Genomic DNA, 20197 nt, shown 5'->3' with positions numbered 1-20197 from the left:
TCAGTATTTGTTTTTTTCTAAGATTTTATTTATTTATTATAGAGAGGGAATGAGATAGAGAGAGAGAGCATGAGAGGGGGGAGGGTCAGGGGGAGAAGCAGACTCCGCGCTGAGCAGGGAGCCCGATGCGGTACTCGATCCTGGGACTCCAGGATCATGACCTGAACCGAAGGCAGTCGCTTAACCAACTGAACCACCCAGGCGCCCATCATCAGTCAATATTTGATATTGCAAGAACTGTCACCTCATTTTTTAAAGAGTGTTCTGGATATTCTTGGTTCTTAAAATTTCCATAAAGTTTTAAATCAGCTTGTCTAGGGGCACGCGGGTGGCTCAGTTGGTTAGGTGTTGGACTCTTGATTTCCACTCAGTCATGATCTCAAAGTCGTGGGATCAGCCGTTTGTTAGGCTCTGCACTGAGTGTGAAGCCTGCTTGGGATTCTCTCTCTCTCTCTCTCTCTGGCCCTACCACCCGCCCCACTCATGCATGTGTGTGTTCTCTCTCTCTAAAAAAAATTTTTTTTAATTTATCAAATTCAAACAAAAACAAAAACAAAACCCCAAACCAAAAGCAAAAGACTAAACCTGTTGGGAATTTTGATTAGGATTGAATTGAATTGATAAATTGTTTTTGAGTGAATTGGCATGTTTAGCCCTATTAAATCTTCCAGTTCACCATTTATTTTAGTTTTTAGTGACTTTCAGTAGATATAGAGGTCTTGCATATCTTTCGATAGGTCTATTTCTAGATACTTGATTTTTTATGCTATTGTAAAAAGAGATCTTTAAACAATATATTTGCTAACAGTTTTTGACTAGTATTTGGAAATGCAGTTGATTTGGGTATATTGATTCTTCATCTAGCAATTTTGCTAAATGCCCTTATTAATTTTAATGGCTTATCACTTTGGGGGGTTCTACGTACATAATATTTCATCTGTAGATAATTATGCCTTTTATTTATTTTTCCTGGCCTTCATGTTTTGGCTGGAATTGCTAGCACAATATAGAACAAAAGTAGTGATACCAGCAAACCTTTAATTGCTCTTTTCAGAGGAAAAAATTCTAATATTCAACATTGAGCAAATGGTAAGTTTACTTTGGTTTTCTATAGATATTCTTGACTAGATTAAGAAAATTCCAGTCTATTTTTTTGGGAAAGTTTTAAATAAAATCATGAATGGATGTTGAATTTTATAAATTTTTTTTAATTTACATCTAGAAATACTATGATTTTTTTCCCCTACTTTAATTTTGTAATGTGGTAGATCTCACTGTTTGATTTCCTAATGTTAAACTGACCTTACATTCCTAGGATAAATCCACCTTGATCATGATTGATTATCTTTTTAATAGATTTCTCAATTTGTGTTCCTAACATTTTCTTTAATATTTTTTATACTTCTGTCCATGAATGAGATTGGCCTATAATTTTCATTGTCTTTGTCAGTTAAAGGATACCTGAGAGCACAGTCAGGTTTTGGTATCAGAGTTTGCCAGCCTCCAAAAGTGAGTTGATGAATCTCTCTTTTCCTGTCATCCTAGAGTTTGTGTAATTTTGGCATTATTTCATCTTTGAATTTGCTGGAGAACACATCAGAGCTTGGAATTATTTTTAAAATTAATAATTTGTCTTAATTTTGCTAAGATATAGTTCACAGAGAGTTTACCCATTTCTCAAGCATTCACTTCAGTGGTTTTTTGGTATAGTCACAAATATGCGCAACCATCACCATGGTCAACTCTAGAACATTTTCGTCACCACAAAGAGAGATCATGTACCCTTCAGCTGTTACCTTTCCCCCTCTGTAAACCTCCAGCCCTAAGTTACCATTGACCTACTTCCTGTCTTATGAGTTGCCTGTTCTGGGCATCTCATGTAAATGGAACCAGACGATAGGTAGTCTTTCATAACTGGCTTCTTTCACTTGCCATAATGTTTTCAAGTTCATCCATGTGATAGCGTGTACCGGTCCTTCCTTCCTCTTTATGGCTGAATAATATTCTGCGTGTGTGTGTGTGTGTGTGTGTGTGTGTGTGTGTGTGTGTAAACCAAATTCAGTCTATTTACCCACGGATGGACATTTGGATTGTTTTCACTTCTTGGCTATTCTGAATAGTGCTGCTATGAGCATTCATGTTCAGGTTTTTGTTTGAATACCTGTTTTCAGTTCTTTTGGATCTATGCCTAGAAGTAGAATTTCTGGGTCATATGGTAATACTATAGTTAACTTTTTGAGGAGTTGCTAAAATGTTTTCCACCACAGCAGCACTATTTTATATTCTCACGGCAATGTACAAGGGTTCTAACTTCTCCACCCTCTGACAATTGTTATTTTCCATCTTTTAAAATTATAGCCCTCCTGGGGCGCCTGGGTGGCTCGGTCACTTAAGCATCTGCTTTCAGCTCAGGTCATGATCTCAGGGACCTGGGACTGAACCCCGCATTGTATCAGGCTCCCTGCTCAGCGGGGAGCCTGCTTTTCCCTTTCCCTCTGCCACTCCCCCTGCTTGTGCTCTCTTGCTCTCTCTCTGTCAAATAAATAAATAAAATCTTAAAGAAAAAAATTATAGCCATCCTAGTGGGTGTGAAGTTGTATCTCAGTGTTTTGATTTTCATTTCTCCAATGACTAATGATGTTAAGCATCTTTTCATATGCTTGGTGGCCATTTGTATATATAGTTTTAGAAAAATGCCCCTTTCATTTTTAAGGTGGGTTGTTCATCTTTTTTTGTTGAGTTGTAAGAACTCTTTATATAGTAAGTCTAGATCTCTTTATATAGGTAAGTCTAGATACTAGACTTATCAGATAAATGATCTGCAATTTTTATCCCCATGCTGTGGTTGTCTTTTCACTTTCTTAATCATGTTGTTTGATGCATAAAAGTTTTGGGTGTGCCTGGGTGGCCCAGTCCATTGAGCATCTGCCTTCAGCTCAGGTCATGATCCCGGGGTCCTGGGATCGAGTGGCGAGTTGGGCTACCTGCTCAGCGGGGAGTCTGCTTCTCCCTCTCCCTCTGCCCCTCCCCCCACTTGTGCATGCTCTTTCTCTCTATCACATAAATAAAAATAAAATAAAAATAAAAGTTTTGTACTTTCAGTTTATTTTTTCTTCTGCTCTTGTTGTTGGTATCATATCTAAGAAACCATTGCCAAGTCCAAGGTCATGGTTTGTCCCTATGTTTTTTTCTAGGAATTTTGTAGTTTTAGCTCTTATATTTAGATTTTTGATCCATTTTGAGTTAATTTTTTTAATAGTATGAGGTAAGGGTCTATTTTTTATTTTACATATTTTTAAATGTTAATTCCAGGATAATTAACCTACAGTGTTATATTAGTTTCAGGTGTACAATACAGTGATTCAACAATTCTATATACTACTCACTGCTCGTCATAAGTGTACTACTCTTCATCCCCTCCACCTATTTCACCCAGGGCCTAGTTATTTTTGAGGGAAGAATTGTTTCCCCTCTCCAAGTCAGTTTCTTTAAGATATTTTATTTTGCTATTTCTTCCTGTGTCATTTGCAGTTTTATATTTTTCTTTAAAAATTTCCATTTCGTCCATATATTCAAATTTATTGGAAATTTTTGTTTCAAAGTATCCTTTTATTATATTTGAAATATCTGTGCTATTGGTAATAATGTCTCTCCTTTTATTTATGATATTGGTTCTCTGTGTTTTCCTTTTTTTCTTGTTAAATTTTGCAAGTAGTTTGTCAATTTTATTACTCTCTTTACATAGAAACCACTACCTCATTTAATTTTTTTTAAAGATTTTATTTATTTATTTGAGAGAGAGAGAGAATGAGAGATAGAAAGCACGAGAGGGAAGAGGGTCAGAGGGAGAAGCGGACTCCCCGCCGAGCAGGAAGCCCGATGCGGGACTCGATCCCGGGACTCCAGGATCATGACCTGAGCCGAAGGCAGTCGCTTAACCAACTGAGCCACCCAGGCGCCCTAAAACAAGACTTTAAACCAACTATTTTAAATGTGCTGAAAAGACTTATAATGAACACCTTTGTACCAATAACCAAGCTTAGGAAATAAAACATTTCACATACAGATGAAATAAATATATTGTATATAACTTTCTGATTGCATTTCCTTTCTATCACAGAGGTAACCACAATCACAAATTTGGTGATTATCCTTGCAATTTATATCTTTATATTTTTGCTTGTATGTATATATTCCTAAGCAGTATGTACTGTTACTTTGCCTTCTGTAAAGTAATATATAAATGATAGTACCTGGTATGTGTTTTTCCAGAGATAGTTTTGCTAAACATTATTCCTTTAATAAACATTTTTTCCTGAAGTAATTTGTTTTGAGATAATTTAGAATTGGTTGTTGAAGCTTTTCTTTTCTTTTTTAAGCAATCTCTACACCCAATGTGGGGCTCAAACTCACGAACCTGAGATCAAGAGTCACATGCTCCACCAACTGAGCCAACCAGGTGCCCATTGAAGCACTTTTTATGGTGGCTGCTCCAATCTTTGTCAGATTTATCGCTATGTTGGCATCAGTAATTGCCTTTTCTTGTTTGGGTTGTGACTTTTCTTGTCCTTGGTATGAATGATTTTTTTATTGTATCCTGGAAATTTGGAATATTAAGTGTTGAGACCTTGGATCCTATTTATTTTATTTTATTTTATTTTATTTTATTTTATTTCATTTCATTTCATTTTATTTTGTATTTCAGCAGGCGGTCACCCTGTTTATGTTTAGGGCATCGTCCCTGGCTTTCTTTTCTGGGCTGTGGTTCCAATGATAATGTATAGGATTCAGAGCCTGTATAGTGCTATTCTGGTCCATCTCACTCACCTGGCACCATCAGGGCTCCTGCTTGCTTGTGCTGATGCTGCCCGCAGGGGTGGAGTGCACTTTCCCAGGCAGGTCCTGCTAGGAGGAGTGTGGGAGATGCCAGGCTATGGGACAGTGAGTGCTTCCCTGAGACTGTTGTCTGGGCTATGCTGTGCCTACCTAATCACGCTGGTATTGTCTGAGGGAGTGGAAGGCACTTTCCTGGGCTCTCGGTGGTGGGTGGAGGATGCTGAGCATGTGGGATGGAGTGTTTTCCAGGGCCCTCTCTCTAGGTCATCTGGTGCTGACAGGCTTCTTCCTCTATCTCTGCCAGTGCCCCTGAGGGAGAGAAGCATGTACATGGGCCTCCTTCTGCCTCTGGTGGTAGTGGTGGGGGTCTTTTACCACTGGGTAGAGGCCCAAGAGATGGGTCTCCTTCTACTGCTGAGTGGAGGGCCAGGAAACACTGAGCTTCTGGGTGGTTTGCAGGTGCTGCTGGTGTAGGCAGAGCAGGCCAGCCAGGTATGGCATGGAGATGTGTTCCCCGTTAGGTCTCTGATGAGCTGCCTCTTTCCTGGGCCTTTTCCTAGCTAGTTCTAAAGGTTTTTGTTTTTTTTTCTTTTTTTTTTTGTCTTTGCCTTTTGGTGGTTCTGAGCTGTGTGCCTCTCCAGTGCCCAGTCTGGGATATATGGGAGACAAAAGAAATCCCAGGGAATTCCCTGCCATGTTGTTCCTCAAGTCCTAAGGTCCCTAGCCCATCTGCTTTCCTCGTTCTACCTTTCAGAGTCCTCTTATGGTTGTCTGTAATTATTTCCAGGATTTCCCTCTCCCTCTGCCCCCTCCAAATGAAAAAAGAATGAATCCAACATCTTTGTAACAATAGAGGTAAGACATGTTTTTGGTAGAATGTCTCTAGTTCATCTAAGTTCAATCAGCTAATAGATTAAATACTAATTGAGATTAATTACAAGCAGTATACATCTCCCAACACTAAAAAGGAGTATTTGGTCAGTTAGTTGATTTGATGAATACTTATTTTTCCCATATATTCCTTTGACATTGTGTATATGTGTATGTGTATCTATCTATCATCTATCTATCCATCTTTATTTTCTGAACTAGAGTCTAGGTGTGTTTCTTCATTTTATGCCTCAAAAAGTATTTCTACATTATTTATAATATCTAGATAATAACATCACTGTGCATTAACATTAAATTAACATCTACTTATTCTTAATCCAGTTTAGGTAGATTTAGATGGTTCAAAATTGCAAGGAGAAAAACAATTTATTTTGGAAGATTGCACATTTTTGTAAGTTTCTAAAACACAAACTTTTAATAAATTTTATATTTGAAGAATTATTGTGATGATTCACTTATTAATTCATGAATCTAATGATACAACCATCAAATACTTTTTGACTGCCATTCTATCTTCACATGTTTAATTTGTGGGGGAGGTCTAAAATTTGGATCCCAATTGTATTCTGGTGATAACAACTTAGTGGGTTTATTGATAAACAAATATTTGTTTAGGTAATGTTCATATGCACTCTTAAATCCACTTCTGGCATCATTTTGAACTCCTTTTTTATATTCTTCAATGAAGGCTAAAACTTCATAGGGTGTGCCACCAAAAATTGCACCATGGTAATAGAAATCTCCCTCTCCAAAAGGGATGAAAACTGCTGAGTTAGGGCTTCTCTCATAAGGGAAATTTTTGGCATGTCCAAAATACCACCATGCATGGAGTTGAGCTACAGACTTGCCCAGGGCTTCTACACCAAAGTTATTCTTGAAGATCTGGTTTACAGTCATACTGAAGAGAAAGTCAACTTCGTACTGGATGTGTTCTAGGATGTATATATTCAAGTTCCTCATGTATATGTAATTCAGGTCTTTCCACACATGTTGTCTGAGTACAATACATAGTTTAAATGTTCGAAGGGGACCTAACTCTATGGGAGGTAGTTTGGAGAAGTCCTCCATCAAGATGTAAAAGATAACATTGTAGCCACTCATGAAGTGTTTATTAGCAGACTGGATGAACTGTTGCAGGTACTGATCTACAAACCTGTGAAACAGGAAAAACAAAACACTTATTTTGAAAACCCATCAGGAGAATTCATGTCACTTAAGCATGCTAACACATGTGTCATTGTTGCTAAAGAACTACCAGGAGGTAGAAGCAGAGAAGTTGGGTCTAGAGCTTAACTATGTTGGTTAATGAAAGAGAAGGTAGTGAGCTTGGGGGCCTGAGAAGAGCCATAAAGTTGTTTGAGAAGAAAGGAAAAGAGAGCTAAATGGATATTAATAAAAAGATTCCCAAGTCATGTAAAGGACTCAGCCATGGCTGGAGAAAATAACCACTATAAATAATTGTGCAGGTCAGCCAGAAATCATGATTAGGGTTAATTATGAGTAACTCTTTGGATGTAGAGAATTCATGGGTGCTTATCCATGTTTTTTCCAAAATAAAAAAGGATGAATGTTAGTAGCACCTACTTTCCAGTAGCAAACACAGCCAAGCCTATGGTAATGTTCAGCCTTTTGTAATACTTTTCCAGGACTTGTCTATTGTAAGTTCCTTCCCATATGATTGGCGCAAACCAATCAGTTGTTGTTTTTACATCAGGACGTTTTCTGTTGAACAAACATGAAACAAATTAAGCTATCATGACAACAGAAGTTGTGGTCCAAGTGATAATAGCTAATGATTACAAAGTACTTACAAAGTGCCAGGCATGGTGATTAAGTGCTTTATAGTCTTCATTTAATCCTTGCAATGTCTTACAATGTAAGTACCATTCTTATCTCTATTTTTCATATGAGGAAACGTGAGCACAGATTGGTTGAGTCAATTACTTAGTATTCCATAGCTAACAAATGGCAGAGTCAAGATTGAAGATCAACCAGTTGGCTTTCCCAATCTGTGCTTTAATCAGTACACCAAACTGCCTTTTGAGCCCAGGGATTTTTTTTCCCTTGAGCTCTGACTGCAGCTTAAACTAGCAGCCCAGTGTCTGAACATTTCTCTGATTATCGCCTAAAGCAGACAGCACCACTGTCTGCGTTTATCTTCCCCCTTTTCGTCCGAGGAGATCTAGAGTACCTTCTTCCCACTCTTCCTACTGCTCTAGGCCTGTCCGTGCAACCTGGAAGAAAATAACGTTAGTCCAAAAAAGATTAATATTAGGTTTCCTTCTAATAGTAACAAAATAACAGCAGAAGCAGCAGCATTAGTACTAATAAACAAACAAACAAAAAACAAAGCAAACAGGGGGGTGGGGGGATGGGTTAGCCTGGTGATGGGTATTGAGGAGGGCACGTTCTGCATGGAGCACTGGGTGTTATGAACAAACAATGAATCATGGAACACTGCATCAAAAACTAATGTAATATATGGTGATTAACATAACAATAAAAAATTAAAAAAAAACAAAGCAAACAAACAGAAGTAAAAATAAACAGTTCGGCTGGAGGCAGGGCATTAAACTATTAAAGCAAATTAACACCCTCATTTTGGAAGGAATTGAATACAAAGTAAGAGGCCATTTTGCTTTGGTGATTACAGGTTTTGTTTACAAATCCAGACCCAGATAAGGTAAGATTTGGCAACCCTTAATAGTACATTAATAATAAAAAAATTCTTCAAAAGTACCCTTACTCTTGGGTGCCTGGGTGGCTCAGTTGGTTAAGCTACTGCCTTCAGCTCAGGTCATGATCCTCGAGTCTCGGGATCGAGTCCCGCATCGGGCTCCCTGCGGGCCAGGGAATCTGCTTCTCCCTCTGACCTTACCCCGTCTTGTGCTCTCTCTCTCTCAAATAAATAAATACAGTCTTTAAAAAGAAAAGTACCCTTACTCTTACTATTTTAGGGATTTTTTTAAACTTCCACATTTATTTATTATACATTTATTTTTAAACCCTTCTTAGAGTTTATAGTTATACACTTCTATTTGACTCACAAGTCTCAAATTCCACCTTAATACTGGCCAGATGTACCCTTATTGCAGTGGTGATGCTTATCAATTAGGCACATCACAGATGCAAATCAGTATCTATTTGAGAAGATGAAAGTGTTTGAAGATTATCCCTCTTTCTTCATTAGATCAGATTAAAGATTTGCTGACAGAACAAAAAGAGTCTCTGAAAGCAGAAGTTGGTTAAAAACTTGTGTTTAGAAATTGTTTGATAAAACAGAAAAGGAAGAGGGAGGAGAGACTTAAGAGTCCTTAGATTTCTCTTACAGGTATGGAACTCCTTACCTGGAAGGTAAATACTGGCCAGAGGGCATTCTGTGCAAAGGATTTGCTCAGCAATCAGGCGGACAAGATGATGTACCCTCTGGATGGCAACCAGACACCTTGCCCAGTCTCCCTTGTGGCTGACTTAGTGTCTCTGTATAAAGTGGCCCCAGTTACTTGGAGTCCAAGGGAGTTTATGCCCAGGCTCAAAGACATGGACATCTCCTTGCTAAGACTGAGCTATACCCAGTGCTGAGTACCCAACTTGTCAACAACAGGGGACAATCGGAGCCCACAGTATGACACCATTTCCCAGGGGGACCGGCCAGCTAGATGGCTGGTTGATTCTATTAGACTCCATAAAGAAAGGGACAACACTTTTCCTTCAGGGGAATATTTTATGTTATGGGTAGGGATTTGCTTTTCCTGCCTACAAATCTGTCAGCTTTGTTGACTCGCAGAATATCTTTTTTTTTTTCCCAGAATATCTTATTAATTGCCATTGTATCACACATAACATTGCCTCCATCCAAGGTACTTGTTTCATGGTGAAAGTACTGTAGCAGTTAGCCCACTTCCATAAAGTTCTCTGGTCTGACTATGTGCCTCACTGTCCAGAGGCAGCTGACCTAGTAGAAAGTGGAATAGCCAGGGAAAGTCTCAATTTCAGTGTTAGTTCCAAGATTAAGTCCCTGAAAAGGCTGAGGAACTGTTCTATAGTAGTACGCCAGTCATGCTTTGAATCAGTGAGCACTATGAGATACTGTTTCTTCCAAAGCTAACATGCACAGTTCATAAAACAAGGTGGAGGTGGAGATGTTCCTGCTCACAATTGCATCTAATAATTCACTTATGGAATGTTTACTTGCCGTTGTTGTGACCTTGGGTCCAGTGTGTGTAGTGTTCTCAGTTCCCAAGGGAGGAGTCTTTCCTCTAAGAAGTAAGTCATGGTTCCGTGAACCTGATAGCAGGTCACCTGTGGTTCCTTACGCTGCTGAGCTAACAGGCAGAAAATCGAATTACTGCTGTTGAGATCTTGACAGTGGCTGCGTCCATATACAACTACAGCTTCTGGTGGGCAGCCCTTTCCTAGTTCCAGAAATCCCTGGTCTCCAGGAACACCGTCCCTTCCCGTGTCCCTTTAGGCTGAGGGTGGTCACAGCTCCTTGCCGTTGCAGGCCTCTCGATGCTTCCATATCCTTTGCTGGGTCTCTTCACCTTGTTCAAAATTATTTCAATGCTAGAAGGTATTACTAAGAGTTGACGAGATGTGATCATGACGATGATATGGGAGGGTATAATTTGTTCAAAAGGTAGTTCTGGAGAGAGAGGGTGGGGGCTCTTCCTGTAAGTCCAGGCTATTTTGATGTCTATCTAGTTTTAGAAAACTGAACATGAGTCTAAAAAGTGTAAGAAGCAGAAGTGATATCATAGAGATAAATATACCGTGAGCAAATAGAATCATGATAGTACTAGAGAATTTCCGGGTGTATGTTTCCTGCATCTACTCCTGCTCCACAGTATACAGTCTTCTACCTCCCTTCTTCCTAGCCAGATTGCCATATTAGCAGCCTAATTGGTACCCTTTTCATCCCCCTGCCATATTCATAGAATTCTAGAGATAACATGTGTATAATATGCACATATACATTAAATACACACATATATCCAGGCTTTTAAAATCTTGTTTATTTTGTAATAATGAGATAATGCACACTTTCTGCAGCTTGTCTTTTTACTCAGCACAACCTTGTGGAAATCTTGCCGGTTATCTGGACTAGTTCTCATTCACCCTTTGTAATGGCTGCATAATATTTCAAGGTGTGGACAGTTTGTTTAGCCATTTCCTTAGGAATAAGTTTTCATTTTATTTCTGGGATTTCTGTCCTTATAAAAAGTGATACAACAAACCTTAATCTCGTGTCCTTAGGTATTGTTGCTGTTATTTTTACTGGCTGATCCTAGGAGTAGGATTGCTGTATACCTACGTTCATTTTTAATAGTTGTTACTCGGGGCGCCTGGGTGGCACAGTTGGTTAAGCATCTGACTCTTGGTTTCAACTCAGGTCGTGATCTCATGGGTCATGAGATTGAGCCCTGCATGGGGCTGCGTGCTCTGTGAGGAGTCTGCTTGAAGATTCTCTCCCTCTGCCCTTTCCCCCACTTGCTCACACTTGGTCTCAAATAAATACATACATACGTATATACAAAAATAAATAAAAATATAAATAAAGTTTTTTTTAAAAAATTGGTTTGTTACCTAATTACTTTTTTAAAAGGCTACAATACTTCACCTTCCCACCAGCATTTCCCCTATACTATTAGATTGTAGCTTTAAAAAGATTTCAGTTTGTTGGGTATAAATAATAGCTCATTTTTACATTATTTTACATTTCTCTGATTTCTAGTGAATTTGAGTATCTTTTTGTATACTTATTGACTATCTCAATTTGCTCTAATGTAAGCAAATTATATATAAATATAAAATATATATATATTTTAGAGAGAGAGCATCAGCAGTGGGGGAGGGGCAGAGGGAGAGGAAGAGAGAGAATCTCAAGCAGGCTCCACGCTCAGCGCAGAGCCCAATGTGGGGCTCCATCTCATGAACCTGAGAGATCATGACCTGAGCCAAAATTAAAAGTCAGATGCTTAACTGACTGAAGCCACCCAGATGCCCCAAGTTTCATATTTCTCTATTGAATTGTTAATTTCTTTCTCACCAGTTTATAAAGTTCCTTATATTTCGATAATTGTTATCTGTATTACAAATAATTTTTCCCAGATTTTTTGTCTACTAAATTTTTGGTTTTAAACCAAATAAAAGTTATTTTTTTTAATATAGTGAAATATGTCTTTTTAAATAGCTAGTAGGTTTCCAGCATGAATTAAGATTTCCTTCTTACCAAGACTTTACATGATGTCATACTGATTTTCTAACAAAAATTTTTACTGCTTTATTTTTTACAGTTAAGTCTGTAATCTGTCAGGAACTTATCTTTATGCCATAGGAGTAAAGCCCCATTTTTCCCCATACTTAGGCTGCTAGTAGTGTCAGTATAATTTATGAAATAATCTATCCTTTCCTCACTGATTTTTAAAATACCGTTTTTGTTGTATATCAACTTTAATGCAATGTGATCTAATTCTGTATTTACTACTCCTCTGATCCATTCCATGTTGATTTGATCATAATGATGTTTGGATATTTAAGGCAAAAACCCTCTTAACTTTCTTATTTTTCACACTTTCCTTGGATGTTCGGAGACATTTATTCTTTCATATTTACTTTAAGCTTATGGATTTTTCTGCCTAATAAGAACCAAAAATGAGCTTCTTCCCTGATATCTCAATATTGAAGAGGTCATTTCATTTTAAACTAAAAGCCAGTATGATGCTTCATAATAAAGCACAATGCCTTCTATCACTACTATTATATTGTTATGAAGGTGCTATCATTTGGATTAGACAAAAGGTCTCATGTATTTATTTATTCTACAAATATTGAACCTCTACTATAGCTAGGCTTTTTTTTTTCTAGGCACATTCTCATGGGAGAGGCAGATAATAAATGAATAAGCAAGCAAATATAAGGTGTGTCAAATGTTGATGAGAGCAATGGGAAAAAATAAATCTGGATAAAGGAGAGAGGGAATGGGTGTGCTGGTTTATATGGAGTGTTTAGAGAAGGCTTCACTGATAACATTTGAGTGGAGTCCAGAGGGAAGTGAAAAAATGAGTCATCTGGCTGTTTGGAGGATGAATGGTCTATGCAGAAAGAAGAGCACGTGCAAAGACCTCCAGGTGAGAGCATCCTTGGTGGATCCAAAGAACAACAAGGTGCCAGCATGACTGGAGTGGAGTGAGGGAAACAACAGTTGAAGATGAGGTCAGAGATGGATACTGGCAGCTACTTTATAATTTTTTTCATATTTTAAACACTTTGAACTCTTTGGAAAGGCCTCTTACTAGAGTGTTACTTCTTTTTTTTTTTAAGATTTTATTTATTTACTTGAGAGAGAGAATGAGATAGAGAGAGAGAGCATGAGGGGGGAGGGTCAGAGGGAGAAGCGGACTCCCCGCTGAGCAGGGAGCCCGATGCGGGGCTCGATCCTGGGACTCCAGGATCATGACCTGAGCTGAAGGCAGTCGCCCAACCAACTGAGCCACCCAGGCTCCCACAAGAGTGTTACTTCTTAATGTTCATAATAACAACCTAGAAACAGTTCAAGTGCCCATTACTAAGGCAATGGATGAGCAAACTGTGGTATATTTCTATGGTCAACTATTACACAGCCATCAAAATGAAGGATAGTAATACACAATTTGGATGAATCTTAGCACTCTAATATTAAGGGTCAAACTAAGTCCCTGGAGATCACACACAGCATTATATCCTCTTTATAAAGTTACCAAAACTAAAATTTAAAAATATACTTTTTCCAGAACAGGTAGGGAAGATCTGCGCTTATATTAAAAAGAAAAGAGAAAGCAAGGAGATGATGAAGCAGGATTCAGGATGGAGGTTGTTTCAAGGCAGAGGGTGAAGAGACAGGATGAGAAAAGGCAGAGCTGGATGTTGAAGTTATTGAATGTAGAAATTCTTGTTTCATTAAATATAAGCAAGCAAGAAAACACACAAATAATAAGAGTGGATCTTGTATAACCTAATGATGAGAGTGAGTTATGAAGCAAAGATTATTATCTAATTCTGTGCACTTGAAGTTATTTTAAAAACATAAATATGAAAAAGGAATTCACAAAACATGAAATACAAATAAAGAACACACATATAAAAGATGTCCAAATTCAATAATAATTACAGAAGTGCAAACTGAATTGAGATATTTTAACTAGCAGTTTTTGCCAATAATAAAATGTTTGATACTACTAGAATAAAATGTAAATTTATAAAACAAATAAAATATCATTCACATTTATCCACTGTGGATTAGAAAAACAAATGGCATAATTATTAAAAGGCAGTTTAGCCACCTGAATAAAAATGTAAAATGTCTACATCTCTTGAACTAATGATGTTACAGTAGGCATTTATCATATGGATTAATTCACACAAGAGGGTACAAAAATATATGTACAAGGATGTTCACCAAAGCATGACTTACAACAACCCTCAAATTGCAAACGATTCAAAACCAACAGGGAATTGGCTATATAAATGATGGTATACAGCCATAAAATAGAATACTCGATAGCCATTATAATGAGATTCTCCCCTGAGTGTTAATGCCAAAATCAAGAGAAGTCATTAATGGCATTTTCGGGCTGCTACTAAAAAGATTTTTTTTTTCTTTCCACTAATAAAACCAGGAACGTTAAACTAGATAACAGGTTTCTCATTATGGCCCTTAATTGCCTGATTCTTGATAAAGAAACACTAGGTTTATATATAAAGCCTTAAAAATAAAAACTCCAAGGGGGTGCCTGGGTGTCTCGGTCAGTTAAGCGTCTGCCTTTGGCCCAGGTCATAATCCCAGGATCCTGGGATAGAGCCCCGTGTCAGGCTCCCTGCTCAATTGGGAGCCTGCTTCTCCCTCTCCTCCCTGCTCATGCTGTCTCTCGCAATATCTGTCTCTCTCTCAAATAAATAAATAAAATCTTTTTAAAAAATTAAAAGAAAATAAATAAAAACTCCAATGCCTAGAAGCCTCCCAGGATAGGTATAATTTGATGATGGGGAAACAGAAATCTCCCCCATTTAAATTGAGCTTGTTACTATTATTATTATTATTATTATTATTTGTGTGTGTGTGTGCAGAATATTTTTTCTTACTCAGGATTAAACCAGTCTGAGAGCTGAGGTTCTTCTGCTTCATGATCCCTGGTACAAAGAAAAAGTCAAGTTAAGAGTAATCCACTTATTCAGCAAGTAATTATTGTGTCCCTGTAATATGGCAGGCACTGTTTGGTGCTGGTTGTATAACTATGAACATTTAGATCAGCTCCTGCTCTCTAGAAGCCAATAGACTAGCTGGGAAGACAACAGTAAATAGATAATTACAGTATAGAGTGTTAACTACTAATAGGGAAAAACAGATCTCCATGGGAGCATATAAATGAGGCATCCAACCTAAATGTGGGGTTAAGGGGAACTATTCGGAGATGAAATGTGTAAACTGGGTCTGGAAGGATAAAGGCTAGTTCAGGAAAGAGGTGTAGGGTGAAGAGGTCATGACCAAAGGTAGGAAGGCAAGGAACAGTATGGTTTTTGAATGGGGGGTATATATTTTAAATTAACAGAACAGGAAAAATAATGCATATTCAGACAAAAATACAGATTTATTTAATTTACTTATCAAGTATTAGTGGTTTACTATGTGACAGATACTTAATGACATGTTAAAATAAAAGGGTTACAGCAGGGATCTACGTATTTGTCTTTGATTTTCATTTAAAGATAGGATCCACCTAAGGTTTTGGTTTACTTTTAAGTTAGTTATTTAATTAACAAGGCTATGAAGGAACTTCTCTTTCATAAACTGAGGATATTTTGTAAAATAAGAATAACTTTAAGTGACTAGTACTTTATAGTCTTAAGTTAAAGAATAACTTCAAGTGACTTCCAGTTTTCCCTATTCCTAACACTAGGTATAGCTAAAAACCCAGGACATTATATTTAAAACAAAAGAAGACTATGAAACGTGAAGAGAAGAAGGCAGGTTGGGTAGGTGCCCTGGGACTCAAGGATCGACATGGCAGTGAGTTCCCTGGGTTTTCTGCCACATATAGCCCAGATTGGGTGCCAGAGAAGCCAGCAACCCAGAGATGCCAATGGGCACAGACAGGGGGGAAAAAAAGAGCCCTGATAAAAGGCTGCTTTTGATAGCGACAGGGCCAGGAAAAGGGCAACCCAGCAAGGCAGAGAACTTGTAGACACTACTCACTGTTCTCCAGCCCAATACCACAGAAAAACTGTAGCCTCATATCCATCCCTCCAGCAAAGACCAAGTAGAGAGCCTAGGCTTCTGCCCTCACCAGACCATAATGAGGATCTCCTCCTTCCCTCACTGGTGTGGAGTTAGAGGAGGTTAATGGGGGTTAAAACTATCACCACTGCTCAGCCATTATGGCAGTCCTCCTGGGGTTGTGTCAGTGGAGACCACATGAGGACCCCAAACTCCCATCCCTGCTCATTAGCAATAAGGAGCCCCTCCCCACTGGGTTTTAAGGGAGGCAGAAAATTTCACCCCTCAACTGACAGTAATGAGGTGGTGCCACCCTATTTCCCAGCTGGAACAGTGTTAGAGGATGCCTATGAAAACATAAGATTTAAATAAGATCCAGAGTCTCATAATACCCCAAATTGTCAAAGTTTCAATTAAAAAAAAAAATCACTCATCATACCAAGAATCAGAAAGATCTCAACTTCAATGAGAAAGGACAATCTATAGGTGCCATGATGGCACAGATACTAGAATTATCTGACAAGGACTTTAAAGCAGCCATTGTAAAAGTTCTTCCATGAGCAATTACAAACCCTTGAAACACGAAAAAATAGGAAGCCACAGCAAAGAAATAGAAAGTCTTATTAAAGATATGAAAGATATAAAGAAGAACCAAATGGAAATTTTAGAACTTAAAAATATAAAACTGAAATAAAAACTCAAGAATTAGGCTTAACAGCAGAATGGAGAGGATGGAGGAAAGAATCAGTGAACTTAAAGACAGAATAACAAATCACTTAACCTGAACAACAGAGAGAAAAAAACTGGAAAAGAAAAAGAAAAAGCTTCAGGGACATGTAGGACCAAAACAAAAGATCTAACATTCATGTGATTGGAATCCCAAAAGGAAAGAAAGAGGATGGGGCTGAAGAAGTATTAAAAATATGGCTGGGGCGCCTGGGTGGCTCAGTTGGTTAAGCGACTGCCTTCAGCTCAGGTCAGGATCCTCGAGTCCCACATCGGGCTCCCTGCTCAGCGGGGAGTCTGCTTCTCCCTCTGACCCTCTTCCCTCTCGTGCTCTCTATCTCTCATTCTCTCTCTCAAATAAATAAATAAAATCTTAAAAAAAAAATATGGCTGAACATGCCCCCCAAATTTGGCAAAAGATAAACATACAGATTCAAGAAGCTGAGTGACCCCTAAACAAGATAATCCTAAGGAAAAAAGAATCCATGCTAAGGCACATGATAGCCAAATTTCTGAAAGGTAAAGGTGAAAAGAAAGCCAGAGGTGAAAAGAATCTTGAAAACAGACAGAAAAAAATGATTCACCTATAGGGGAAAAATAATTTGAATGAACATGGATTTTTTATTAGAAACTATGGATCCAAAAGAAAGTAGAACAATATTTTTCAGGTGCTGTAAGAAAAGAACTGTCATCCAAAATGTCCCCCAGTAGGGGTGCCTGGATGGAGCAGTCATTTCAGCACCTGACTCTTGGTTTAGTCTTGGGTGGTGATCTCAGGGTTGTGAGATTGAGCCCCATATCAGGCTCTGCGCTCAGTGGGGAGTAGTGTGCTTGGGATTCTCTCCCTCTCCCTCTACCACTCCTGCTCGTGCTCTCTCTCAAATAAATAAATCTTTTTTTTTTAAATCCCTCACTAGGCAAATGGTTAAACAAACTTTGGTATATCCCTTCATGGAATAGTACACAGCAACAAAAAAGGAGTGATTGAGATACACAACAAGGTGGCTGGATTTCAAGAGCATTATCCTGAGTGGAAAAAAAAAGCTCATTTCAATAGATCATATACTGTATGATTCCATTTATAAAACATTCTCAAAGTGACAAAATTATAAAGATAAGAATAAATTAGTGGTACTAGGGGTTAGAAAGGGTTGAAGAGAGGAGGTTGGGCGTGAGTATAAATGGTAGCCCAGAGGAGATCTTTGTGGTGATGGACTAGTTTTGTATATTGATTGCCATGGAGGTCTATAAATCTACACAAGTGAGAAAATGTTATGTAATTATATACATACATTGTCCCAGCATCAATTTCCTGTTTTGGTATTGCGTGACAATTATGTAAGATGTAACACTGGGGGAAATTGAGTGAAGGGTACATGTGACTTCTTTACTACCTTTGCAACTTCCTATGAATCTGTAATTATTTCAGAATCAAATATTAAATAATAACTTCGAAAGTGCATCCCATTTTGACATTTCAGAAGTGTTTTTAGCCAAAAATATTTTAATATAAGATTGCTCAAGACTTGTGCTTTTTCAAAATCCAATTTGTCCATGCCTACCTTCATTAAAATGTATAGTGACAAATGGAGAACCTTAAAAAAAAGTCAATTTTTTTGAGGGTTGATTTCACTAATTTCTCAGGTCCTACATATGGTCATTCATAGAAAATATGGTGGGCTACAGAGGGCTATCAATCTACAGAAAAATATCATCCTAGACAGAGATACTTAAACTATAGCAAATGTGAAAAATTTGTCTGGTGTAAGCAGGTAAGTGTGTTGAGAGAGCAAAATTTGGAGATGTGCACATACAAATGTCCATACAAACTCATATACGTACATACACATGTGCATCAAGGATTTCTGAACTGATACCCAAGAAATTTGTCAGTGGTTGTCTCTAGAGAATTCAGTCCAGTTTTCTAATCCTTCTGACTGCCATCACCATTAGAACTCACTTGACTCCAACCAGTTCGCCCTCAATACAGTTTAGAATATTTATAGAGCAAAGATTCTTACCAGCAGAGATTTATCTTCTGTAGGTGGTTCTTTATTCTTTATATAAATGAAAAAAGATATTTTAGTGTTAAATTGGAACAAATGCCTATTGCAGTTGGACTAACAAAAAATCTAGAATTCAAATCCATACATTTGAATTGTTAACCAAACAATTACTAAATACCTGCCATATGCCAGGCATAATGCTACAGTTCTGGAATACGTGGCAGCCAGTTCTGACATGGCGTTCCAGTTCTGGAATCCAGGCCGGCAGTGAACTTATGGTCTCTTATTTCCTTTTTGACTAAGCCCATTATCTTCAAAAAGATTATAATAATACTATTACAAGTGACAATGAGTCCTTTCTATTAAGGCACAACACCCTAAGAGGGCAAATAACATGTAGAACATGATACCAAAGCAACAGGGTTAATTTTAAAAGACATCAGCTCCCACAATAGAGCTGATTTTCCAGTAGCATTCAGTAACATTGCATTGTTTATTTAAAGAGGCCATAAAGAGGAAGGCAGGGAGGTGGGAAGAATTTGAATTTTTCTATGAGAGAATTCTAGCAGGTTAACAGATTCCCAGTACAGTTATGTTTGCTATACCACGTCGTTCCTTTGAGTCTAGTTCCTGTCAGGTGGAACATTGACATCGCTTTAAGCTAAAATGTACCTAAAATAGCCCCCCACATTCTCCATTCTCTATCATCTTGCCTTCTTTCTTCGTAGCACTATTATAAAAAATACAAAGCTCCTGGCATTATATTACATATTTCTTTGTTTATCATCCATCTTTTCCACCTAGAATATAAAGCTGCGTAAGAACAGTCATTTTGTTTGGGTTATTACTGTTTTCCCAGCACCTAGAACAGGACCTGGCACCAAGAAAGTGCTCAATAAATATTTGTTGAATGTTGAAAAGTGAAAGAATGCATTTATAATTTAATTAGTTCCTCAAAGAGGAGATAATCTCTGAATAACGTTTTTCAGACAAAACTCAGCATTTTAGATCAAGTCTGCCAGTCATTAAAGATGGTGATTCATCAGTCTTTTATATTTACCGGGAATGATGCTTAATCAACATCAGCAATAAAGCAAATGAAGTTAATAACAGTCTTTTCCATTTAGAATTCATTCTCCCCTAGAAAAAAAAGGGGGGGGGGAAAAAGGAGTTTTTTTTTTTTTTGGAAAGTAAGAAACAACTTCCTTGCCATTTTCTAATAACTAATTAATTATGGAATCAATTTATGGAAATTTGGCCACCAAGGTGTCTGATTTCTGATTCTAGAATGCTTGGGCTTGGGAAGAAGGCAGACTTAGGGAAACCACCTATTTTGTTTGAAGTGCCTGCAAAAATCTCAGAATGCCAACTGATACTTTTTAGATCAGGTGCAGAGCGTCTGTGAGATTCCTTTTGTATTCCTTTATCAAAGCCCGCCCTGAATGCCTAAAGGAAATTTGGTAAAACTCTCATCCTTTTTCACTTG

At 37.9% G+C, this 20197-nt stretch overlaps 1 protein-coding gene across 1 annotated transcript; it reads right to left on the bottom strand.

The window, feature by feature from the left end:
- Nucleotides 1-6210: 6210 nt before the first annotated feature.
- LOC112836676 (glycosyltransferase 6 domain-containing protein 1-like) lies at nucleotides 6211-19144 on the bottom strand. Its single transcript, XM_073905811.1, has 5 exons — nucleotides 18890-19144; nucleotides 18727-18762; nucleotides 14848-14895; nucleotides 7312-7449; nucleotides 6211-6880 (listed from the first exon to the last, which is right to left on the bottom strand). The coding sequence occupies exons 1-5, from the start codon at nucleotides 18946-18948 to the stop codon at nucleotides 6214-6216; spliced, it is 948 nt and encodes a 315-aa protein (XP_073761912.1). The 5' UTR covers nucleotides 18949-19144; the 3' UTR covers nucleotides 6211-6213.
- Between the last annotated feature and the right edge of the window lie 1053 nt (nucleotides 19145-20197).

Source organism: Callorhinus ursinus, unplaced genomic scaffold (assembly GCF_003265705.2).
Source record: "Callorhinus ursinus isolate GAN/ISIS: 27379988/994484 unplaced genomic scaffold, GSC_fseal_2.0 scaffold24, whole genome shotgun sequence".
NCBI lineage: Eukaryota > Metazoa > Chordata > Mammalia > Carnivora > Otariidae > Callorhinus > Callorhinus ursinus.
This window is presented reverse-complemented; position numbering and strand designations above follow the sequence as displayed.